Source organism: Eublepharis macularius, chromosome 1 (genome assembly GCF_028583425.1).
Source record: "Eublepharis macularius isolate TG4126 chromosome 1, MPM_Emac_v1.0, whole genome shotgun sequence".
Lineage (NCBI taxonomy): Eukaryota > Metazoa > Chordata > Lepidosauria > Squamata > Eublepharidae > Eublepharis > Eublepharis macularius.
This window is the reverse complement of record NC_072790.1, coordinates 171,502,706-171,527,188: the sequence shown is the minus strand read 5'-3', so window position 1 is coordinate 171,527,188 and position 24,483 is coordinate 171,502,706. Positions and strand designations below refer to the sequence as shown.

Genomic DNA, 24,483 nt, shown 5'->3' with positions numbered 1-24,483 from the left:
ATTGTGCTCAAAAAGTTTCACTTTCATTTTGTACTGCTTGCCCCTCCCTCCTCACACTTAGTTTCTTCTTGTGCAGATCTATTCCACTCCAAACAATCAGAAAAATATTGTTTCTATTCACTGAACTTCTTGAAACTTAGCACTGGAGGGGTTGATTCTGTCTTCATAGGTTTGTAGAACAATAGGATTAAGGTCTTTTTCACAACTCTGTTCATGTTATAACATTTTTGCTGTGAAGAAGAGGCATGTGATCTCTGCTGAGCTGACACAAATTCAGTTTTGAGAACTGAAAAACCAAGCATCTGTGATAATATCTTGTAGGCAGAGAAACTGCCCAATAATCTTACAAAAACCTCTGGAAGAGCATGACATTGTGAATGGATTAATGGAATTTATTTACCAAAAAAATTAAACATATACAGCCTTATTCTACATAATTAAAAACTAATCTTTATTTCATGATGGAATAACCTTTGGATGGTAATATATTTTCCTCAAAAAGCATTTTATTTTAAAAAATCCAATTTAAATAAAAAAAATCCGATTTAAATCAAAAAAATGAGATTTAAATAAAAAAAATCTGATTTTTAAATTTTTTTTTTAAAAAATCATTGATTTTTATCCACCCTGGTTGGGGCTGAATAATTCACTTCCTAATATATGTATTTACATTCAGAACAGATTGTATTAAACACTAAACCTCACAGGGTGTTTTGTTGTGGGGATAATAATAACATACTTTGTAAACCGCTCTGAGTGGGTGTTAAGTGATCCTGAAGGGTGGTACATAAATCGAATGTTATTATTATTATAAACTTGCAGAAAAATGGAAGCCAAAGTAAATTCTAATACTATGCATAGCTTACCTCCCAACTGAAACCATAAACTTAGCTCTCCAATTGAAACCATGAACCTCAAAATTCAAGAAGTTAGTGTATGTCTAATGCTGGAGCTAGAAAAACATTGCCCACTCCAAACATTTTATTTATATATTTAATCTGTACAGTGTATGTACTGCTTTTCAATACATATCAATGGAATGTAAAAAGAATTGCAAAATATGAAGCGATTTTTAAAATACCGCTAAAACGGACGATATTTTGATATATTTTTAAAATGTTGTCTGATGTATTTTAACAAAAGGGAGACCTGTAAGGACTTGCAGAGGGCATCTTATTTCCCCCTCCCCTGCTATTTCTTCTTTCACTTCCCTGAAAGCTCCTATAGACACTCTCCTTTTCCTGCTTCCTTTTCTCATTCCTACCCATTAGCCAAACTACTTTAATCTCCCTCCTTCTTCCTTTCTGGCAGCCTCTCCATGGCTCCAGCTACTCAGTGCAGTAGCATGATGGGGAACCCACAAGAATTTAAGGGGGACACCTTGCTTTCTGCTTTACTCCCTCCCCACAATATTTCCCCCCTCCTGTCAACCCTTGTGTAGCGCAGTGAGGAAGGGGAAAGGGAGAGGCAGGTAAGGGAGGCTACTGAGGTAAACCACCCTCTGGAATTAAGGCTGTCCAGTCCCACACTATAGTCCCTCCTTTTATTTGTTTAAGCACCAGCCACCCCCAATCAGTAAACAGTGGAGACATGAACTTCTAAGTTGTTGGTAGCATGTAAGCTTTTAGATCGCTAAAGGGCTCTCATTTGGGACCCTACTAAAATAATGTACTTTTCATACCTGTTTTGGCTGCACAGACAAGACACAGATGGTGATGAACAATAAAACAATAAAGATTTATTTACAGGAAATAATGTTTCTAACAAGATAAAGATTTTGTGTGGAATACCTGAGTATTGAATGTACAACTGGCTGTGAACACTCATAATTTTAAATTGGGAGCCAGTTTGGTATAGTGGTTAAGAGCGGCAGGACTCTAATCTGGAGAGCCGGGTTTGATTCCCTACTCTTCCACTTGAAGTCAGCTGGGTGGCCTTGGATCAGTTACAACTCTTTCAGAGTTCTTTCAGCCCCACCCACCTCACGGAGTGATTTTGGTGGGGATAATAATAACACATTTTGTAAACCGCTCTGTGTAGTCGTTAAGTTACCTGAAGGGTTGTGTATAAATTGAATGCTATTATTATTAAAATATATCAAAATAAACAAAGGGCATGCAAGGAATTACAGAAAGGGGAAACAATTTGGAAACCTCCTTTCCCCTAAAATATTCTATATCATGATTCCATAAACTCTCAGGGGAATTGAGCAATCTACTTTTGCCATAGGATATGTGTGTGTGTGTGAGGGGGTGTTGTTAATTCACAGATTTTTGTGACTCGTTTTTCACAAATTCCTCACTTATACTGAGTTCAATATGCAATCCTAAGCAGAGTTACTCCAGTCTAAATCCACTGATTTCAATGGGCTTAGACTGGAATAACTCTTCTTAGGATTGCGCTGTAATAGAGGCGTATTCATTAGACTCTCCAATAAGATTAAAAGTAATTTTTGGGGGGAGGGAACTATCCTCCAGCAGCAGTACTATTGAAATACATCAATAAACAGAAAATTATTAACACTTACCTACACCAGGTGCTTCACCTTCTTGATATAAGAATTTCAGAGTTCTGCTTCCTCCTTTTGCAAAAAAACTGTCACATGCTTCTAACTGATGAAAGAAAACAGATGATTCAAAGTCAATTAAAAAGAACAACAACACTGCATCACTTTCCTGTAAAATAACATAAACCTGCTTAACTGGTGATTATTTAGTGACAGCTAGTAAGTGCCTAGCCCAGAAGTCACCAGGGCCTGTCATTTGCAGGCTGGGTGGTGGAGTGCGGGGCAAGGGCTGCCACCATGTCTGGTCCAGCCGTCTCCCAGCAGCCCTTGAGAGCTGTTTGGGAGCCAAAGGTTTGAATTGCCCTGGCCAGCCAATCACCGGCAGGCTGGCAGGATGCAGGGGATGGGCCCTGCCACCGGACCTGTGTAGTGCAAGCTTCACTCAGGTCCGCCATCAGGGCATATAAGGGGAAGCTGGCCAAGCCCCGCCTGTAGTAGCACTATCAGCAGCCAGAACAGGCAGTGGCTCCTGACCTGTGAGCAGGCCTGTGCAGGTAGCAAAGGCGCAGCAAGCTGCAGCAGGGCAGTGAGTGGTGATGACGGGAATGGCAAGAGGTGATGGCAACAGTGAGAGGCGGCAGCAGTAGTGACGTGCCTGGCCATCAGCTGTGATACTTAGACGGGTTGGTCACCCCAGTGGGAGCCCTTTACCACCTTTACTGGTGTTCAGCAGCACTTACTTACCCCTCACCCACTTGCTGCAATCAAGTGCATGGCATATTCTGCCCAGGGAGGGGGAAGGACAGGTTCCATGGTGGTTGGGAGCAAGGGCAGTGGCATGCCACCCAAGAAGGCAACTGGGCCGGGTGCCCAGTGTGGAGCCCAAGCCCTAGAACAGCCTGCAAAGGGCAGAAGGGCTTCAGCAGGGTAGCAGACACTTCAGGCCTGGAGTGGCAGCCAGGCCCCTGGCACACCAGAGGGGAGATGAACCTTCTAGGCCTACATCAGCTTTAGCAGGGCATTCACAGAGGGCCTGGCCTTCAAGGCCTGCTCCACTTGCAGCCTGGTGGGCCCCTGCACTAAGCAAGTGTGTGTGTGTGGGGGGGGGGTTAGCCTTCAGGGGCCATAGTAGGCCATTCCCCAGGGAAGGGTGGCAGCTATACCCTGCAGGGTCTCTCCAGGGCCCTAGAACTGCTCTCAGAGAGGGTCGAGCAGTTGGGCACATCTGGGACCAGGGCCACAGCAGATGCTCTGGTCCCGGGGCCTGTTGGTAAGGCCAACAGAGGAACTTGACCCTCAGTGAGGAGGAGCTGGGTGAGATCCTCCTCTAGCAGTAGCACCAGGAGCCCTGGCAGGAAGAGGAGACCAGGGGAGAAGCAGAGCTGTAAGACACAGAAGGCCCGGAGATCTTCTCACCATGAGGACATGTCAGACAGCGGGAGATTGTCAGGTGATCCCTCCGGCAAAGTCGAGGATTCAGAGGAGGATTACTGGGTAGAGGTGACCTATGTTCCAGGCATCCCAGCCTGAGCCTCCTGATGGAGGGCCAGCAGTCAGGTGGGTTTTTCAGGTCCCAATGCCATGTAGGCTGAGGAGGGTTGGGGGGGGCATCCCTTCACCCCCTGCTATTCATGGGGATAACAAAGACCCCCTGGGAATTAATTTGTCCTGTGAAGTGCGGAACATGATCCTTGATGGGTACTACATTACCCTCTTGCAGCTGGAAGAAAAGGAGGGGAAGTCCTGCACCCCTTCTAAAAATGACAAATCATGGGAAAAGGGGAGGAGGCTGAGTGGATCCTTGCCAACTATATGGAGGGATACACTATCTTTCTGAGAGTGATCCAGGCTGCCTACTCAGAGTGGGCTGGCACCTATCCAATCACCTGGTGAATGTCTTGCAGGCATGAACCCTCCCAAGGGAGGGGATGGCCATTGAATACAACAAAATGTTCCATAAGGGCACTTTGTACTGCGCCAGGACTCGCCAGGATCTTATTTACTAGAATCTCTGTTTGTGGCTGGTGGGTCCGCATGTGCAGGGTAAGTCTGACCCTCCTGAGGCTGGGAAGTGGGGCAGCCAGCAGGAGGGCAGCTGGGGCACCTCTTAAGAGTACAATCAAGGCAGAAGCCAATGTGCCAGGTGCAGGTTTGACCACATCTGCCACGGCTGTCTCAGCCCCCACCCTTGTTCCTCATGCCCCAGAAGCAATAGGGGCCAGCAGTTTTTTGGGGCATCTCAGCCCTCTGCTAACGGCACCTGTAAGGAAAGAGGATCCACCAGCACCATGGTCCAGCCCCTCACCCACAGAAAATAGCCATTCCCTTGGAGTTCTGTTCCGTGCAGTATGCATCCTTTGATCATGCCATATACCTGGTCAGGGCTTGTGGCCCAGGGGACTTTATGATGAAATGTGATGTGCAGTTGGCCTTCCGGCTGCTGGCAGTACCCTCTGATGACTTTTGCCTGCTTGGGTATTGGGACCGAGGTCCCTGCCACCTGCTTGGCAAATTTGGGTATTGAGTTGGACTGTGATGGAGTACTCCCACCTCCCCCTGGACAAGCTGTAGGCCATCCAAGGGCTCATAGGGTCCACCTTCTTCCATCTAAAATGCACACTCAAGGAGATGCACTCCTTGGGTGGGGCACCTGAACTTTGTCTGCCGGGTAGTCTCCCCAGGGAGGGCTTTCAGCACTCGCCTGGTCAGGGCTACATCTGGGGCCACCTTCCTGCATTATCACAACCAGGTCACAAAGAGCATAAGGGAGGATCTCAGGGTCTGGTTGTCATTCCTTCTGGCAGGACACCTGAGATACCAGTGCTGAGTTGCAGGTGCACTCCGATGCTACTGGGAACGGAGGCTTTGGCATTTACCTGCAGGGTCATTGGTACAATCAGAAGTGGCTAGATCACTGGGTTGGGTCCAACCTTCTGCACAGCTTCACATTCCTTGAGCTCTTCCCAGTTCTCATGGCCATCATTATTTGGTGGGAGCATTTTAGAGACAAGGGGATCTGCTTCTGGTGAGACAACCAGGCAGTAGTCAAGGTCCTGAACAGGCAGTCCTCATGCTCTGAGTGGGTCATGTGCCCCGTGCGTTGGTTTGTCCTGGGCCACCTGCATGCTAACATCTCGTTTTCAGCAAAACACGTAGCAGTTGCAGATAACAGCATTGCAGATGTGTTGTCTTGCTTCCAGGTGGAGAGGTTCTTTGCCTTGGCCTCTCAAAGTCTGTCAAGGCCTACACAATTCCCAGAGTTGTGAGAGTGTGGGAACGCACGATACTTCAGGAAGTACTTTCATCGGTAGCACCCTCTACTCTGTGTGCCTACCAGCGAGCCCTAGGAAGCTTCCTGGCATTTTCCATGTACCACCTTGTTGGTGACAAGGGCTATGGTCCCTGTGGGAGTGGGAATTCACCCCTAGGACCATGAGTGACCATTTGGCAGCCATCTCATTTTTTAGCAAAGCTCAGAGTTTCCCCAACCTGTTTGCCACCTGATGGCCATTGAGGGCTAGAAGAAGAGCACTCCATCCCCCACTGATCCCCATCAGCCTATCACCCACTGTCCTTTCTAGGGTTATAGGGCAGCTCTCCAGCACTTGCTGGTCAGTCTTTGAGACCCAGCTGTTTGAGGCTGCCTTCTCCCTGACCTTCTTTGGGGCATTCAGGGTGGGGGAGCTGGTGGCCAAGTCCCACTGGGATATGTCCAGGTATGTCCTGGAGCTCGGGGATGTGTCTATGCAGGTTTCTAGGGCTTGCATTATCCTCAGGCATTCCAAGACTGATTAGAGGGGGCAAGGGGGTGAGCATCACCTTGAGGGTAGCTGGGTCTTCCTCTTGCTCAGTTTGTGCACTGGAAACATACCTGCTGGCTCATCCACCGGGTAAGTGTTGGCAAAGTTCCAGCCGCAGCAACAGCAGAGGGATCTGCTGCTGCAGCAGCAGCTCTGATATGCTCTTGCTCCGGTTTTCCTCCGGGAGCATGGGGGCAGTAGAAGGGCATGTCAGAGCAGCAGCAGGAGCAGATTCCTCTGATGTCGCTGTGGCTGAAGCTTCGCCAATACGGTGGCTGTCTCTGGAGCAGCTCCCAGGGGGTGGGCAGGTAGTTCTCCAGATGCAGGATGCCCTGAGAGAGAGAGCTGCAGCTGCCCACCCCCGAATGGTCTTTGGGGGCCCTCATATCTGGCAGGCTTGTACCTGGGAGAATGATTTGCAACGGCTGTTGCTGCTGGCTTCCTCCAGCTCTTCAGCCAGTGAGGGGAGCCTGAAGCTGGCAAGTGGCCAGCAGTGGCAAAGAGAGGAAGGAGTCTCCCATTACACTTCCCAGGTAAACTTGTGCAGACCCGCCGCATGTATTGTGTCTCTTGTGGTTTGGCTCTCAGAATCATTCTCTCTGTCAGTTAGACAACTAGAAGTCTTCTGTCAGCTTCCCTATCAAGTATGTTAGTTCCTAAATAAACTTTCTTTATGTTTTAATCAGTTCATGTGACTATGGTTGTGTAGATACTCTGCCAACACAGAGCAGCTCTGTCAATGGGGGTGGGCCTACTCATGAAAACTCAGCTTGTGCTTCCTGTCACTGGCTTTCTTGGTATGCTGCTGCCCGTGTAAGGTTTTTACAACTACTAATTTAAAAATAAGGGTAATAAAGGAGACTCACCGTTGGGCCATCCAAAATGAGTTCTTCTACAGTTGTAATGTCTAAAGCAAGTTTGTCTGACAGAATTTCAAATATATATTTATATGCAGAATTAATCTTCATTTTACGCCCTTCCCTTGCTTCTTTATATCGTGCCTACAAAGTAGATAAAGATCATTTAAAAGAGTGAAACTCTGCAATTACATGTTTAAATACACAACTTGAAACCAATACTACACTTCCGTTATTGCGTATAACAGAATATTTCAATTATATTTTTTTAAACAAACAACCTCCCCAAACCATAATGTAAGGAAGAACAAGTGTACAGTAGAGATTCCTAACAGTGAAATCCTATGCAGAGTTACTTCAGGCTAAATTGACTGATGTCTTAGAAGACTTAGCTAGAGTAACTTGCTGTCAATTTTGGTACAACCTCCATGTGCAAATTTAACCAAACTCCCTCTCAAGAGCCCCATTTCTGCTCCCCGGCATACAAGATGCTTGCAGCAGACAGTGTATGCCCCCTACAAAACAGCCACAATCCTTGATTACAAACCTGTTTTTCTTTCAGAGTTTCCTGCAGGGATTGAACTCCACTGGTGCTTCGACGAAATTTAGACATTCTGCGGCCTGTGGGTTCTATGGTTGCACGAGGAGAGGCCCTAAATCGAGAACGTTCAGGACTTCCTGCAGTTTCTTCACTCAGTGGAGCTGTAACCTCTGGTGGAACAGCCCCCTGTTCAGCATCTGATGGTAGCTCCTGGTTTTGCTGAGCATCCTCTGAAGCAGGGGCTATGTCTGGGGGCTCGCCAGGCTCTGGGGCAGTGTCTTGGAGTGCAGCAGCATTTGGTTCTTTATTGTCTGGTGTTTCCTCCATTTCCAATCCTATAGTTTGCAAAAATCTATTAATACACTAAAACACCAATAAAATCATAGGAGACAGGTGTGCACTGAAAATGCTTCACTAATGAGTTAAGGACCATAGACTTCATCACTGCATTGCCTTACATATTATCTGTTGCTTTAAATATGTACTCCTGTTGCTTTAAATATGTACCACCTGTGCTCCATGTTGTCTAATGTCAGTCATAGAATTGATTATGTCCTGTTTCAGTATTTTTTCTACTCTGTTTTGGATTCTTGCTAATGCTATGTCTTTTAAACTTGTGTCTGTTTACCCTATGGCATTGTTTGTGGAAATGTCCTTGATACTGTATTGAAATGTACTTGATACTGATTGTACTGATCTCATACTGTGTAATCTGCCTTGAGTCTCAGTGAGAAAGGTAGACTATAAATGACATAAATAAATAAATAAACCAGGCAAGCTGAGGTATGTGTTAAGTCATATGTTTCATTTTTATATCAAGGGTTCAACACTTGGGCAAAAAACCAGTTACTTCTACTTGCATATTAATAGCATAGTCATGTACTGTGGGAACAACAAAATCAAAAACAATAGGGCTCACAGTCTTGCTCTTTCTTTTTCTCTCCAAGTAAACTATTTGCTATTGTCTCAGAAAAGCACTATTGCAAATTCTCACATGAGCAAAGGACCAGGAAAAGATATGTTTTATATTATCCTCCTCCATTTTTGTGGTAGTTACTAGGAGGAGATGCAAAACAGGTGGTAGATAACAGTTAATATGTTTGGTTTGTATAATTAGAGTCTCTTGGAGTCTCTGTTATTGACTCAGTCATGTCAGATATTTTAGTGCCTCCCACAAATTCCTTAGCAATTCCATTAACAATACAAAATCCCACTCTTTCTCATAGAATGTAAGCAATATATCAATGTTGTCTTTACCCAGAGCAGTTAATCAGTATCATTAGAGAATATTGAGGGCAGTAAACTCTCCTATAAAGCAGAACTAGAGCTCACCCTCCCATGTCAATATGGTCCCTTAACTGACCTTGTTCAAGAAGACAGATGTGTCACAATGATAGATAGTGGATTCACTTCTTCCACTAAGTACTGAGCAGTTTCCCTGTCTTGCTTAGAAGTAAATTAAATCCAGTAACAGTTGGCGGAAGAATTCATAACACACTCAGGGACTACATGTGGATCTATATGTGGAAGGATACATGACATTCTAAAGGAGTGCAAGATTAAAACTGACAGTTGGGCACAGAATCTAATGACCCAATACTGGAATGGATTATGCTTATAAACCATCAACTTCTTGCCCTGCACCAATTTATATTGCCAGGCAATTGGGGTGTAGACTTTCAGTTGCCCAGAAGGAGCAATGGCTAGGCCCAACCTGGGAAAAGAATAAGGCCATATCTGGAGAAAGCACTTGTAACACTATACTGTATATATTGAATCCATAAGCCAAAGGATCAAAGTCCAAGATGTAATAAAAACAGCTCAAAAACAATTATTTAGCTTTACTTTGCTGGGCTCTGTAGGAAGTAATGGGATAAAGGGGAACCCCTTAGCAGGTACAGTTTGACAGACCAGTGTTTCAGGAGTTTGAAAAGCATCACCTGCTATAATTTCTTCACTGATGCAATTTTAATGATGAGAATGCAAGTGTAAAAGGGGGATGGATTGGTGGCTAAGTAGGGGTGCCTGGAATGAGGCAACTGATCATATACTATAGCTTGAGATCAACTAACTAGATTTAGGGAAGCCAGCTACTATTTATACATTTCAGATTTACAGTTTAGCTTCTTATGGTCAGTAAACTTATGCAAAGTTAGATTCTGAGAATCAACAAAAGCAATCCTAAGCAAAGTTACTCCAATCTAAGCTCATTGAAATCAATGGGTTTAGACCAGAGTAACTCTTCTTAGGATTGCACTGTTAAAGTTTTGAAAAGAAAATAATAGTTCTTTTTGAGATAAGTTAGTTCCCATCCTAGTTCTGTGACTCTGTAAAAGGAGGTGAGCTTTGCTGTCACACATGGTTATGTTGTTGCAAATATTTGTGGTTGCATATTATGCTTGATGAAAGTGCTCCAGTTTGAAGGAGATTCCTTGATCAGCGCATCCTTGATCAGCGGAGTCCTTGGCAGAACGATGCAAACTGACTCTGGCGTCTGAAAGGGTCCTGTTCTCCATCCTAGAATGGGCTCCTGAATGTCTCTTGGAGCTTGGGAAAGAAGTCCCCCCTCTCATTTTCACACCACTTAACAACCTGTCAACACTGTATATTACTTTTGATAACCTAAGTGATAGCAGTTTATAGGGAAGGGAAAGGTTTTCTCCACTGCGAACCCAGCATGTAGATGCTGATAAGTCAATGGAAGAGCTGAGTAGAAGGACTAATGCTCTAACTTGGCCTATGTATATTCTTCAGATCTCTCTAGACCAATTAGAGGAAAGTAGCCCGATGGGGGAAACTAAATATTTGTCACATTTATATCCCATCAAGGAACTCAAAGGAGCTTACATAAGATTCCCAAGAAGTCTCTCATTCAGCTACTGATCAGGCTCAAAGCAGCTTAGGTTTGGCAAAGCAGCTGCCTCACCTGCCCTGTAATTGTGCCTTGATAAATACACACAGTTGGTTTCAGAAATCTTTTACAGCCAATAAATCTACATCCAGAAGCTCAGTATATGGGGTCACTCCATTGCTGAAAACGTTCGTTTTTAGTATTTGCTTGCATTAAAATATGCAGGTGGGGTGGGGAGTTGCCAACGCATTCTTATTTTTTTAATCCCATAGTTGTTAAATTTTCAAGGCATTTTTTTAAAAAGCAAAGAAAGGCGTGGGGCACCTTAAAGATGAACACATTTATTACACAGTTTGGCGACTGTCAAAATATGTCTCAAGTTTTTGATACACTTTAACCACTTGCATATTATTTTGTATTACCGTTTTGTAGGAATTTATCTCTGCTTGGAATATTATCTTTAATTCACGTGTAATAAACTTCATGTGTCCTTTTCCATTGCCCGATCAAATACCATCATCCACATTGCATTAAATAATATATTGGCCGTGATTGCTGAAGCACGTGGTTTTTGTCAGATTAGTCTCTAACTAATGCCTCTCCCTTTAAAAAAAACAGTGGTGCAATCTGGGAATAAAATCCGCGTTAAGCAGTGTATGATGGGAATTGTAGGACCATGGCATCAGTGCTAATGAAGAGACTGTGCTACTATTGGTGGAGATCAGTAAGGCGGCCCACCTTAAGTTGCATTCCTTGTAGCTATTGGTTGAAGCTTTCTTTGCTTAGGTAACCTTTCTGTCGGTGCAATAAAACTCTGCGCCGGGATAAGGAAAAGGCTTCGGGTGAAAGTGGTTCACTGGGATCGCTCCAACATGTCTGAGCAGCCCGAGGTCAGCGGCCTTACGGACGAAGCCGCCTTTAGTGCCTGCTCCGATCCTGAGCCCAGCACGAAGGTAAAGGGGACAAACCTAAAATGAGCGGCGCGTAAAATTGAAAAGCAATGCTGGAAATCAAAAAAGGAAGAATCGCCGAGGACTGAGGGCACGTCCTTTTTCTTTGTACAGAGTGTGCATGGAGCTAGTTAAGTCTCGCCGAGGATTTCGTCATAGGGTGGAATATGTGGAAATGCCTTCCTGTTCGGGCCAGACCAGGCAAAGGAATTTCATTGGTGTTATCTTTCGCTTGGGTGTCTGCCTTTGCCAAAGTTTGACGCGATCTTCTGGAGGCTGAAATCCAACCAGAATGCTTTAGCAGTCTAAATCATACTCTGTCGTGGTCTCTTGAAGTAACTCATTAGACATCCAGTTAGCAGAGGAGGCGTTTTTCGATATATCTGGAAATGTGTTTGCGCTTGGGGGTGCACAAAGTAAGATAAAAGATTATGAATGGGGAGATACTTGGTTGCACCCCAGGCCACAGTCTATGTAGTCTGGTCTTGAATTCGGTAGGACTGGCTTCAGGTTCTGATTAACGACCCATTTATTTGTAATTCCAGTGCATAACCCCAAACCGCCCATCTTTCAGTAAAATGATTTGTATAACAGCCAGGGATTTTTTAAAGCAATTCTGTTGTTCACTGTCCCTGCCCTGTCTCCGTTTGAAGCAAAACCTATTTGTCACTAGCGCTGGATCATATTTATTAACTTTTCCTTCTATGAGCAGGATCTGGTATAGTAGCTCTTTAGAGATCAACAAGATTTTCAGGGTATAAGCTGTTGAGAGTCTAAGCTCCCTTCTTCAGATCTGACAAAGGGAGCTTTGGCTCCTGAAAGCTTATACCCTGAAAATCTTGTTGGTCTCCGAAGTGTTACTGGACTCTAATCCTGTTGCTCTACTGCAAACCAACACAGTTACCTACCTGAAATTATTTTCCTCCTAAGTGGTCTTGCAACAGGTGTATATGTTGTTATTACCTGTATATATGGTGACATATATACTCTATATGGTGACATACACTGTTGCAATTATATTTTATACATGCCCTTCAGAGTTGTACAAATCATATTTGCATGTTTCATATCTAGTCCTGCTCCTCTATGGAATTTTTTATTTGGCTGTATAAGATCATGCCAATATCATTATCATGTAAGATATAATACCTTATCATTTAAGATCATGCTAATATCATTTGGTCTTAACATTTTTTGTGCCTATATTTCAATTATTCTATGACACCCTCCCCCACGTTCCATTGCTGACTTTCAGGGTACATCAAAGTAAACAAATTACTTTTCTACAGGATTTTCTGCTACAACAGACAATGCTAAGAATAAAAGATCCTAAGAAGTCACTGGATTTTTATACTCGAGTTCTTGGCATGACGTAAGTATTAACAGTTTTGGAGTAGGTCTTTGTTTTCAAAAATGCTCATAACTGGACCTCTGTACATCTGATGTTTCAGATAAAAGCATGCTTAAGAGTTCTATAAAATTACAAGATTGGAGACCTACTTTCCGAATGACTTACAGTGCAATCGTATGCAGATTTCAGTTTAAGGTCATTGAAATCCATGGACTTAGATTTGAGTAACTTGTTAGATTTACTAAAACACACCCTGCATTCTTCTTACCCTTCCTCTGCCATTAAGTATAGTGAGAGAGTGCTTACGTTCTGGATTCTTACTTGGAGAAGCTTCAAATAATTCTTTTTAATCATGAGAAGTGAATAATGATCTCCTACCCTGATTAGTTGAAATGTAGTGTGTGTCTAAGCTTTTGATCTGAAGCAGTTATCCTGGTGTAGTAGGAGAACTGATTCACAGAATGATCTGATAGTTTTTACATATTGTTAATTGTTCTGTAAACAGTTATATTGCCTTTACTGAGAAGTACTTCTAGCAAACTACTGCCTTTACAAATAGGTCTGTAGTTCTGGGTAACATGGCTGTAATTAAGTATCCACTGTCATAGTCTGTGTTTGAAAATCTTGAAGAATAGAATGTACAAGGATTTGATGCAACTATGTTGGGAACACCATTGGCTCATTTCTGTTTTCTTGCTTCTGATGAATTAATTTTGCTGTTTGAGTAAAAGGCAAAGATGCAGTTTAGCAGGAGTAGTCATTTAAAGACATTAGGAAGAAGGGGAAAATGCTGGTTCTGTACAATGATTTTATGAGCTTCCATGCAGAAGGGAGTACCAATTTTGTTACAATTCCCATTCTTACTGTTGCATAACTTTTGGAGCAAGCTCAATGAACTAGTTGTAGCACATTGATCTGCCAAAAAATCTTGGCCTTTTACTGTGTCCTTTAAAAAGGTAGAACACAGAGCAAACGAATGCGTCTTCGTATTCTTGATTGGAAGTTTCCAGTTTATGAAGTCCATTTCCAAACATGAGCGCCAATGTGATATTGTTAAAAGAGAGTCAGACTATGGGTGACCTTCATTTATTTATTTTTACTTTATTTTCCTTCCCAACGGGGGCTGAAAGCAGCTTACATTGTTCTCCTCTCCTCTACAGTATCCTCACAACCACTCCTATGAGGTAGGCTGAGAGTATGTGACTGGCCAAGTTCATCCAGCAAGCTTTCATGACAGAGTGGGGATTAGAACCTGGATCTCTCAGATCCTACTCTGATGTTCTAACCACTAGAAAACATTGGGTCTCACTGACTTGGGTTCAGATCCCTACTTAGCTCATTGATTAAACTTGGGGCATTCAGCTTAATGCACACCTCACAAGCTAGTTTTGAGGATGAAACTGAGGAAGATCCTAAGCACCTGAATGAACTTTTTGCATAAATTCAGTATTTGCTTTTTCTGATGGGGTTGCTGAAAGTTAAACAAACAATATACTTTTTCTTAGAAAAGCAAAATGTCATTGCCCCAAAAAACATTGGTTTTAGTGCTGAAAAAATGCTTAATCGTTAGTCTACCAAAACAGGTGTAGCTTTTACAGGCCACTACTGCATATTTTTGTGCTGCAGTTGGTGACCGAGGATGTAACCCACATCTTCACCATCTAGAGATTACATCTTTTTGTAGGATGTTGTTACAAACTTGTTACAACTAGCTCAGCTGAATAGGCAGGGTGCAGTGCTGCAGGTTCTCTTCAGAATTCTAGTGAGACTAAGAGCAGAACCACAAGTGACAAAAGGCACAGATTGGACACTTGTCTGCTTCCCTCAAGTTTTGATGGGAAATGTAGGCAGCTTGGCGGAATGTTGGACAAGTGACAGTTGAAAAGTCCATTGGACAGCAGTCAGAGAGCGAAGCTGCGAGACCAGGATGCCTACATTTCCCATCAAAACTTGAGGGAAGCAGACAAGTGTCCAATCTGTGCCTTTTGTCACTTGTGGTTCTGCTCTAAGACCAAACAGCCACACGTGTGCACACACACAGAGTTAGATTTACAAATCTAACCAGTTTACTAAGTATCAGAGTGCACTACATTAGTGACATCAAATAATAAGGAAAAACATGCAAAGTATGTCAAATCATCTTACTCATCATGAGACTAAAAAGTACTAATGGAACCCACATGGTGGCCAGCCAGTGACTTCAGAGGTAGAGAGCAAGGATGGCAAGGAGGTTGGTACCCATGAGTGTGCTTGTTTTGCTCCTGTTGTGGTTGGAGAGAATGGAAGCAAATTTGGGTTTTTTTCTCTCTGGACTTCTTCCTCCCTAGATTACTTTGAGTTCTTCTTTTACAGATGGTCATCTTTTAAAACAAAAATGCTGCTATTGCTTTCACTGGGCAGGTGAAAAGTTTAGTTACACTATCTCCTTGTAACTATCTTTTCCACATGTTTTGACCACATCTTGTCAAAGACTTATGTAGTTTATTGGGTGCATGTGAACCAAAGGCTTAAGCATGATTTTAGTGATTCCTAACCATGTCTATTTAGTCTTCCTCCAAACTTTTTGAATATTGCATAAAGCAGCAGTTTCTATTCTAAATTATGACTTTGTATAAGCTGTGTCCCCTTGCTTCAAGACACCTAGATCAGTTTAACAGTAAATTTCTCTTTTCTCTTGCTTCCACATACCTATCAGAAGGTCCTTCAGTAAGTAGCTCTGTTCTTAATGGCAACTTGGCAAATGGCTTTTTTTGACACACAGCCCACTTTACAGCTAGAAATCTTTCCTTTTTCTCAGCTGTGGAGTCAGAGATTTTAATTGTTTAGCCAAGTTCTTACTTGAGTCCGGGATCCATACAATTATAGATGCCCAGTAAAAAACCCCTTTTTAAAAAAAATTAAAAGCATGTTAATACTTTCCTCTCCATTGAAAACGAAGTGGTAGAAGTGTTGTTTTTCTAGCTGCATTTTCAGTGACTGTGTAGAAGAGTTATTTGTGTTCAGAGCCTTTTAACATAAGAATTTTTCAAATCTTTGAATGTTTGTGATAATACCCTGTTGCCTCTTCCCACATGACGTTGTATCAAACTGTTATCTTCTAGACTACTCCAGAAATGTGACTTCCCTGCTATGAAATTCTCCCTCTACTTCCTGGCTTATGAAGATAAAAATGATATTCCAAAAGATGCCAAAGAGAAAACAGCTTGGACATTTTCTAGAAAGGCCACACTAGAACTCACACAGTAAGTGTTAAATTGCTTTGTCTCCAAGTTTTCTCTTTAATAAATTAATTACAGCAATGTATTGTCAGGTTTCTGTCTTGATTTCCTCCCACGGACTTAATTATAGCTATGATTAGTTTAATACTTTATTGTACAAACCTCTTGGGAGCAGAATACCTATTTCATGTTTATCTGGTGAGTAACTTCAGCAGTTTGTTGAAACACCCTGGATCAGGAATAATCACTTTCAGGGCAGTCAGGGTAACTTTCCAGGAGTCATAAGCCTGTTACTTTTCAGTTTTAGAAAATTTGGTCCCACAAGGGGCAGTAAATGTGCTATTTCACTTGGGGAAAAATTTTTTACCAGTCATGTAATTTTCTACATTTGGAATATACCATTAATTACACATTAACACTGAAAAATTGGTTGAGTAATTGAAATGTAAAAGTCTACCTCCAGGAATGGAATAGTCTTCTGGGAAAGACCAGACGCTCTAATGAAGAGAAATAAGAAAGAAATATTAAATATTACTAGAGGCAAAATTCATTATATGGGTAATGCTTTTTTGAATTTAACAAATGCTTGTTACTTACCATTAAAAATAATGTTAATTCTAGCTTATGTTTGAAATCATAACAAAAATGTCTTTCAGTTCTTGTCTGTGTGTCCCCATATGTTATCAGTGTGAAAAGACTACTCAGAATATGTCGACTGCACTGATACTTTGATAGATGCTAAGAATAAATTTAAAACATCTCTGTCATGTAAGTGATGTATAACATACTGTGAGTGTCCGGGGTCTGAGTCCCAGCCCCCAGACTTGCCAGGAGGGAACAGTGGGAGGCAACCGGGAGGCAGCGGCCCTGCCACCACAGCCAGCCACCAGGTCCAGAACCTGCCTACTCCAGGGGGAAGGGGCGAAAGGCCAAAGCCTCAGAGGGCTGGAGGGAGCAGGGAGAAGCCAGCCAGTCCTACCCCCCAGGGGGAAGAGAGGGGGCTAAGCAGGCTAGAGGAAAAGGGCCAAGGCAGGGGGAATAGGGACCCAGCAACAGCCCAAACAGAGCCCTTACCTTCCAAGGAGGAGAAACAGCCACTACAGCCCAGAGCCACACCCTGGCTAGAGGACAGTAGCCTGGCTCAGGAGTTGCTAGGAGCCAAGCCCCTCCAGGTGGAGCTCCCACAGGCATTCTGGGGGAGGAGATGGGTAGCCCCGCCCAGCATCAATGAGCAGGCAGCCCAAAAGCTGGCTGGGGCAGCTCCTCACAAGCAAGGCCAGGGCAGCTCAGCAGCACAGAAGCCGGCTGGGGTAGCTCCTCACGAGCAAGGCCAGGCAAGCTCAGCAGCTCAAAGGCCTACTGGGGCAGCTCCTTGTGAGCAAGGCCAAGGAGACCTCAGCTGGGGATGGCTCACATTCAACCCCACCCTGCCAGCAAGGCAAGGAAGCCTAGGAGGGGTTAGTAATAGGAGGGAAACACCTGAGGGAAGGCACAGCTGGGCCAAGTCAGGAGAGGGAACAAGCCTGGAAGGAGAGCGGGGCGAAGAAAGGAAACCGTATAAAGGGTGGCTAGGAAGAGCTCTGAGGTGGTGGGTGTGAGTAAGGAGTGATGGTGTGGAGTGAGAGCAGAGCAGTGCGAGAGTGGAGGCTTGGAGGAAAGTTCTGGGAGGAGGAGATGATGGAGGATGCAGGGGGTGAGCAGGCCAGGTTGAACAGGCCAGTGAGTGGACTGAGAGGTAGTCTGGGTGATGTATACTGCCCCTCCTTCCACAGAGCAGGGTCCTGCAGTGTCCCTGGTGCCCCTCTGACATCAGGGCCGGCCCAGCCTGCGCCTTGCCCAGCAGCGGCAGCAACAAGCCCTGACAGTGAGCATGAGAAAAAGATATGTGCGGGCTGCAGTTAAAGCTTAACTATCAATGAATGGCTCTAACCTTAAATACTTTTGTACCTTTTGCCACTAAAGCAGTACTTCAAGCTTACATCCTATATTTTTAGGCAGGGAAGTTTATAGATTGTTTTTTTGTTAGTGTATAATTAGTACAGGGGGTAATCCCTGAAATTCTATGTGGTGTTTAATTCCTGACTTTTGGGGTAAGGGGGAGATATCAACTCTATCTTCTTTTTCTCCTAGTGATCCTGATCCAAAATTAGAACTGATAGTTGTGAAACACTGATAAAAACATTAGTTTCCAACCCACAGATTGCTTACCTGTGGGTTGGATCCTATGATTTGTGATTAGAGTTGATTGGACCTTTTCTACCTCCCATCACAGCCCTTGGAAAATGCTCTGTCTGTATTGGGGAGGGGGGATACGACCATGTGTGATGAGGGGGCTCTGCAGTAAGAGGGGGAAATTAGCAAAAGTTTCCTCCATAACAGAAGGTAGAAATAGACTCTAGGGTTCAACCCACTCATCCTCATTAGAATATTCTTTCCATTTCTGCAGCACTCCAGAGTATTTTTTCCTTCTTCTTTTTTTGTTGCTCTCATTAAATCTCCAGAGGAGATTAACTCCAGAGGAGTTAGCCCTGTTAGTCTGTAGTAGCAAAATCAAAAAGAGTCCAGCAGCACCTTTAAGACTAACCAATTTTATTGTAGCATAAGCTTTCGAGAATCACAGTTCTCTTTGTCAGATGCATGGAGGGCAGAAAGAAACTGGTCAAATATAGAGGAGGAGAGGGGAGGGGAGGAGGAGAGGAGGGATGTAAACAACTCCTTTGATATGGAGATGCAAACAGCTCCTTTTGATGTGGGGATCAGTTTGCTTGTGTAAAGGTTCAAAGGAGTTTGCCGTGTTAGTCTGTAGTAGCAAAATCAAAAAGAGTCCAGCAGCACCACCAAGACCATACAATTCCACGAAGAGAACTGTGATTCTCGAAAGCTTATGCTACAATAAAATTGGTTAGTCTTAAAGGTGCTGCTGGACTCTTTTTGATTAAATCTTTGTGCTCTTTAAAATAGTAAAAGAGCTTTGATTTGTTTTAAAATTTGTTCCTCAAGGTGACCTTTTCTTTTCATCCCATTTCTCCTCTTTTCTTCTCTTAGCAATTGGGGCACAGAAAACGATGAGAACCAAGCTTATCACAATGGCAATTCAGACCCACGAGGATTTGGTATGTTATAAAGAAAGTCATAGTGAATCATAATCACACCCTTTCTTTTTGAGTTGTCTGTGAATCTCTAAGAAAATCTTAAACTTGTAATTGAATACCAATCCATTCTCAGGCTTATCATGAATATAAATTTAAAAAATAATTGGTGCTGCAAAGTGCCGTCAGATCACAGCTGACAAATGGAAACCTGTAGGGGTTACAAGGCAAGAGACGCTCAGTGGTGGTTTGCTGTCACCTACCTCTGTGTAATGACCCTGGACTTCCACAGTGGTCTCTGATCCAAGTACTACCTAGGGCTTATCCTGGTTTGATTCTGAGATCTGATGAGATTGGGCTGGCCTGGGCCACCAGTCAGGCCATATAACCTCTAAAGTGGCAAAGTGATCCCTCGTTCTTAACTACTTCAGAAACCTCAAACAATTCAGCAGTTCACCTTTTTTCCAATACGAGACACATGATTTTGACAGCACATTCTAGATCTTGACAATGAGGCCACAAAGGCCATGATCTAGAAGTGCATGTGACAGAAGACACAAATGCAGACTTTTTTCTTTTTACTGTCTGCTACAACATTTGTTGCTTAGCCGGTTCTTAAGTTATTACAGCTCAACATTTTTGTGACTGCTACTTTTAGGAGGAAAAACTGCATTAATTCACAGAAGTTAGACAGGTGCTACAGTTCACTAGTGTGGATATGGCGTTACTGTTTTTCCCCCCCAATTAAAAATGGAAAGATTGAACTAGCATTTTTTTCTTCCAGTTGCAACACTCATATTTGTATATGCATAAAACTATGCTGTGCATAAAACTATGGACTCCTATTCTGTAGTACTGTACTACAGGATATGATTGCATCCCCCCAGCTAGCAGATTCTTGAGAACAGGGATGGCCAAGTTCCAAATAATAATAGCCTGGAGAATGCAAGTGTATTGTGAAAGAGGATTTATTTCAAAGTACTCTGCTTGCCAATTTATTTTCCCTTTCAGCCAATACCCTCAATCTATTAAGACACCAAACAGTGATCTATAAAGAAATTTGAGTTTTATTATTTCCAAATAAAGCTCAGATGCTTATTCTCTCCCTAGCTCATATGCATAAAGAAGAGTTACATCAGAAAATCTTATACCGTAACACTAATTGTTTACAAAATAAAAGATCAAGGAGGATAATACAAACACCAGAATTACAGTTCCCAGAATGCAAGGCACCATACAGGCTTGATTGACAGGTCAATCAGACCTCACTATAATATAAAAACCTTAAATGCTGGAGCCATACTTTTACGAGTTCAAAACACTTCTGGGAATTAACACTTCTAAGGCTGAAATCTTAGTTATGGAATAAAAACAAAAGAATGTTTACAGTTGCTGGAAACTTTCTCACTTTTTATGAGTTTAGGCTGACATGCAGCTGAATCTCAGCAAAGAAAGAGAATTTGCCACTGAAGCAAGTTTGCCTCCTGTGTATGTGTCTTGCTTGAATGACTGTCCCCAGGAAAATCCTTTAACATATTGTCACACAAACTGACCCCTCTCCCATTGTGGGTGGTCAAGTTCTATTTAAAATGGTGGTGTCTCCTAGCAAGAGTACTGCAATTATGGTACTTGTGCCCTTTGATAGAGTTGGGGTAATATATGCAACAGGGAGACAAATCCATTTGTTATCCTTATGGATGAAACTAGGAGCAAACTTTCTACTACATTTGAAAAATGAACTGAAGAGCTGAAGTTGGCCAATTCTGATTCCAAGAGAAAGAATACTGGCAGCTCATTCATTCATTCGTTTTGGGGACTAGTATAGATTTTTTTTCCATGAAGAAATTAGTTCCTCATCTTATGATCCCCCAGAAAATATAGCTTTAAATTTTCTGGATAACATTTTATTCTATTCAAGGAGAGAACATAGGAACCCTGTTGGATCAGACTAGGAAGTCCATAGCATTTGTATTGGGATACATTGAATATACTTTTCAGTGCTGCAAACATAATTTTATGAAAGAAAACCTTAGTCTAATATTCACTATTCATACAATTATCCTTTATTGCTTTGTTGCTGCTCAGGCCACATTGGAATTGCTGTCCCTGATGTAAATGCAGCTTGTAAAAGATTTGAGGAGCTGGGAGTAAAATTTGTCAAAAAGCCAGATGATGGTAAGTCTTTGCCATAAATTAGTGGTTCTGAGCCTTTAAGGGTTGAGTGTTTTTGTGTGTTCATGTGAAATTCTGAAGGAAATGATCCTGAGGGAGGTGGAGCCTCCTCCCTACCACCAACCAAGACCTAGATATGCTCAATGCCCACTAGTACAGGAGTACCACTGATTAGATTTGTGGTAGCAACTGCTCCCATACTTGTCCAATCACCAACTTGATTAGGAAAGAGCTGTTGCTTTGTTCTAACTTTGAATTATTTTAGGAAGAAGCGGGAGATGTCTTGTAGTATTCATATAATACCAGTATTTGATCATTACCCCAGCTGTATACACATAACACTATGCAAGGATTGCTGTGGTGCTCACCCCATGGAACAGATGATAGAATCAATTGAGAAATGGAATTTGCACTCAGAAAGCCTGAGAGATGTTGCCATAAACCTCCCCCATCTCCAGTTATTCAATTTTGTGGTTCTTGTGACGAGTAGAAGTAATAGAGTTGCAATAATTTAACACATCTGAATACAGTTTAGGTTTGTAGCACTACTTGCATAGGTTTGGTTTTCCTAGAACTGACAGCCATCTTGATTCTTCCAGTTGAATTGCAGTGGGGTATAAAAATGAGCACTGGGTATTGTCTGCCGTTTCTGCAGAAGTCTGCGAAAGATGCTCTTCAGTGTAGTTTGATAAGCTTGAAATGTGAATTGTACTAGTCTTATAACAGTATCTCCATCTTTTATAGGTAAAATGAAGGGTTTGGCTTTTATCCAGGATCCTGATGGCTACTGGATAGAAATCCTGAATCCTAATCACATGGTGACTCTTATTTAGGTTGGAAATACTGCACAGTGGTCTTCATCAAGAGAAACTGAAAATTCTAAATTGTTCTCTTGTTCTGGATTTAAGAGAAGAAAATTTATATAGTCACTAAAGCCCATATGGTATAATCCCGTCTGGTTTTGGAGGGTTTTTTTGCCTGCTCTTCTGTTTGGTTTATCCTAATATGTTTTAGCATAGTTAATAATTGGAGTGAATAAATGTCTTTTGGAAGTGATATTATGTACTTCTGCAAAAACTTTGTTTAAAATTTCCTTTTCAGGACTGGCCAAATTTGCAAGGGTTTAGAGCTATACCTTCTTTCATAATATAAGTTTGTGGTAGGAAAACCTTTGTATTATTTAGACATGCTGAAAATGCAAGTTAACAAACATTAAATAATGTTTTTCCTCCACTTGACCCTACTGGAATTTGTTCAGATATCAATACATGACAATATGTGAAAGGGTCTTCGCAAATACTTCAGAAAGTATAGTCCACATTGCTGCTGAGCCGTTTCTAACCATGTAAGATTCTATTATCTAGAATAGGTGCTGTGTAGAGCCTTTCATCCAATAACAAAAAATATAAATAAAATACTGTGGCAGAATGGGCAATCTATAGTTAAAAGATTAACAAGGATTGCCATGATTCCTGTGTATGTGCATGGTATAAATATTAGTAAGTACAACCGCTCCTGCCTTTTAGGGAGTAGGCAATAAGAGTTGGATAAAAAGTGTGTGCATAGAATTCTGTGTTGATATAGTTAAATTCAGGAATCTGATATAGTCTAGACATCTGAAATATTAATGCACTACTTATTGTGATATAATTTTTATCTTCCTCTTTAAAATGACAGTTGAATTCTAGATTGATATAACTGAGGTTTGTAATTCTGATCTGTGAGCCAGGGTGTTTGGTGTTTAATTTATATTGACCTATTAAGACTATGCAACACACATTTTGCCGAAAAGCCCTCCCAAAATGCCATAGTTGATACATTGTTAGCAGCACTTTAGATTTGTTTGGAATGCGCAATGGCATCGAATAAAACATATTTATTTCTAAGCAAAGTTTTATGTGACTTTTTTTTGCTAGAACAAAGCCAAAAAGATGCAAATGAGGAACAAAAGGTTTGGTGGGATGCCACTAGTCTGACTCCAGATGCTGGACATAGCACCCTCCTGCACTTCTGACAAATGGCTGGTTACTGTATATTTGAAGGAAGATGATGAATAAGTGCTGCAACTACTATGATCAAGAAGTGCAGGTTCAAAAAGGTTGGGGATCCTGGCTTAGATCAACAGGGCAGAACTAACAGAAGAAACTAAAGAGGCACGTAGAGATTGCAGCCTAGTGGGAGGAAGGGTGAAGTATTGGCCACATGTGATCATAATTTGCTGGTTCCAGGTAATAACCAAATCACTATATGTTTCTGAGCACTCTTCAAAGCCAGCCCAGAACACTACCCATTGTAGCTCTAGCTTGAATGTTACCAAAAGATGCATAATTTTTCAAGGAGAACTGTAACTAGCTCACCAAACCAAGCTGATAAAAGGCAGTAAACTACAAACACCACTTGCAAGCACCTGGAAAAGAAACACTTCCAAGATCTTTGTTTCAACCAGCACATTACACTTCTAAGCATATCTATATCAACTTGCATTCAGCCCCCTCCTCCACCCCCTGAGTTCAACCTACCCTGTATAGCCTTAGAGCAATTTGAAATGCTTTGGGGAGTTTGGTAACCCAGACTTATAAACACATCAAAGAGGCTACAACTATGTTTTCTCCTGTGTATGACAGATGGTATCCTATGTTTAGTCATTAGTCCTACACTGACTCAATAGTGAAAATGCAAACACAGCAACACTTAGAGAAACTCCAGTAACTGCAGCATTTCCATCAGTAACAGTGCTGTAATAAGTGACCTTTCCCAGTAACAGTATCGTACTGTCAACAGCATAAATGTTAGTCAATTCCTATGGTGACAAATGGGAAAAGCAGTTAAAGAGGAACAATGTCATGACTGCCTTGATGGATATGAATGCCAAAAAAGAAGTACAAATGAGTGCATCTTCTCAATTTATCACATTTGGCATTTGGTTTTTGGACTAATTCTCAGTTGGTTATTTGAATGACAGCTCAAGAAGTTACATAAATTTTTTAAGCATTTTTAATAAGCATAACTTTACATATTTAGTATCTAATTGACATTTGCTATTGCTCACCAGCATGATTTTAAAAGCCCATAGGGTGTGTAGACATTGATGTGTTTTAATGGGTACAGCATACAAATTGGGAAATAATCTAACTTGTTTTGCTTTTCC

General features: G+C 42.3%; 1 protein-coding gene across 1 annotated transcript; it reads left to right on the top strand.

Annotated features, from left to right (window-relative positions):
* Positions 1-11,328: 11,328 nt before the first annotated feature.
* GLO1 (glyoxalase I) lies at positions 11,329-23,226 on the top strand. The gene is made up of 6 exons (XM_055000480.1): positions 11,329-11,508; positions 12,795-12,877; positions 15,958-16,098; positions 19,120-19,187; positions 21,249-21,338; positions 22,080-23,226. The coding sequence occupies exons 1-6, from the start codon at positions 11,428-11,430 to the stop codon at positions 22,166-22,168; spliced, it is 552 nt and encodes a 183-aa protein (XP_054856455.1). The 5' UTR covers positions 11,329-11,427; the 3' UTR covers positions 22,169-23,226.
* The last annotated feature ends 1,257 nt before the right edge of the window (positions 23,227-24,483 follow it).

Coding starts and splice junctions, on each gene's coding strand:
- GLO1 (XM_055000480.1), top strand. CDS start 11,428: ATGTCTGAGCAGCCCGAGGTCAGCGGCCTTACGGACGAAGCCGCCTTT. Junction 12,878..15,957: donor ACTCGAGTTCTTGGCATGAC/GTAAGTATTAAC, acceptor GTTATCTTCTAG/ACTACTCCAGAAATGTGACT. Junction 16,099..19,119: donor GCCACACTAGAACTCACACA/GTAAGTGTTAAA, acceptor TTCTTCTCTTAG/CAATTGGGGCACAGAAAACG.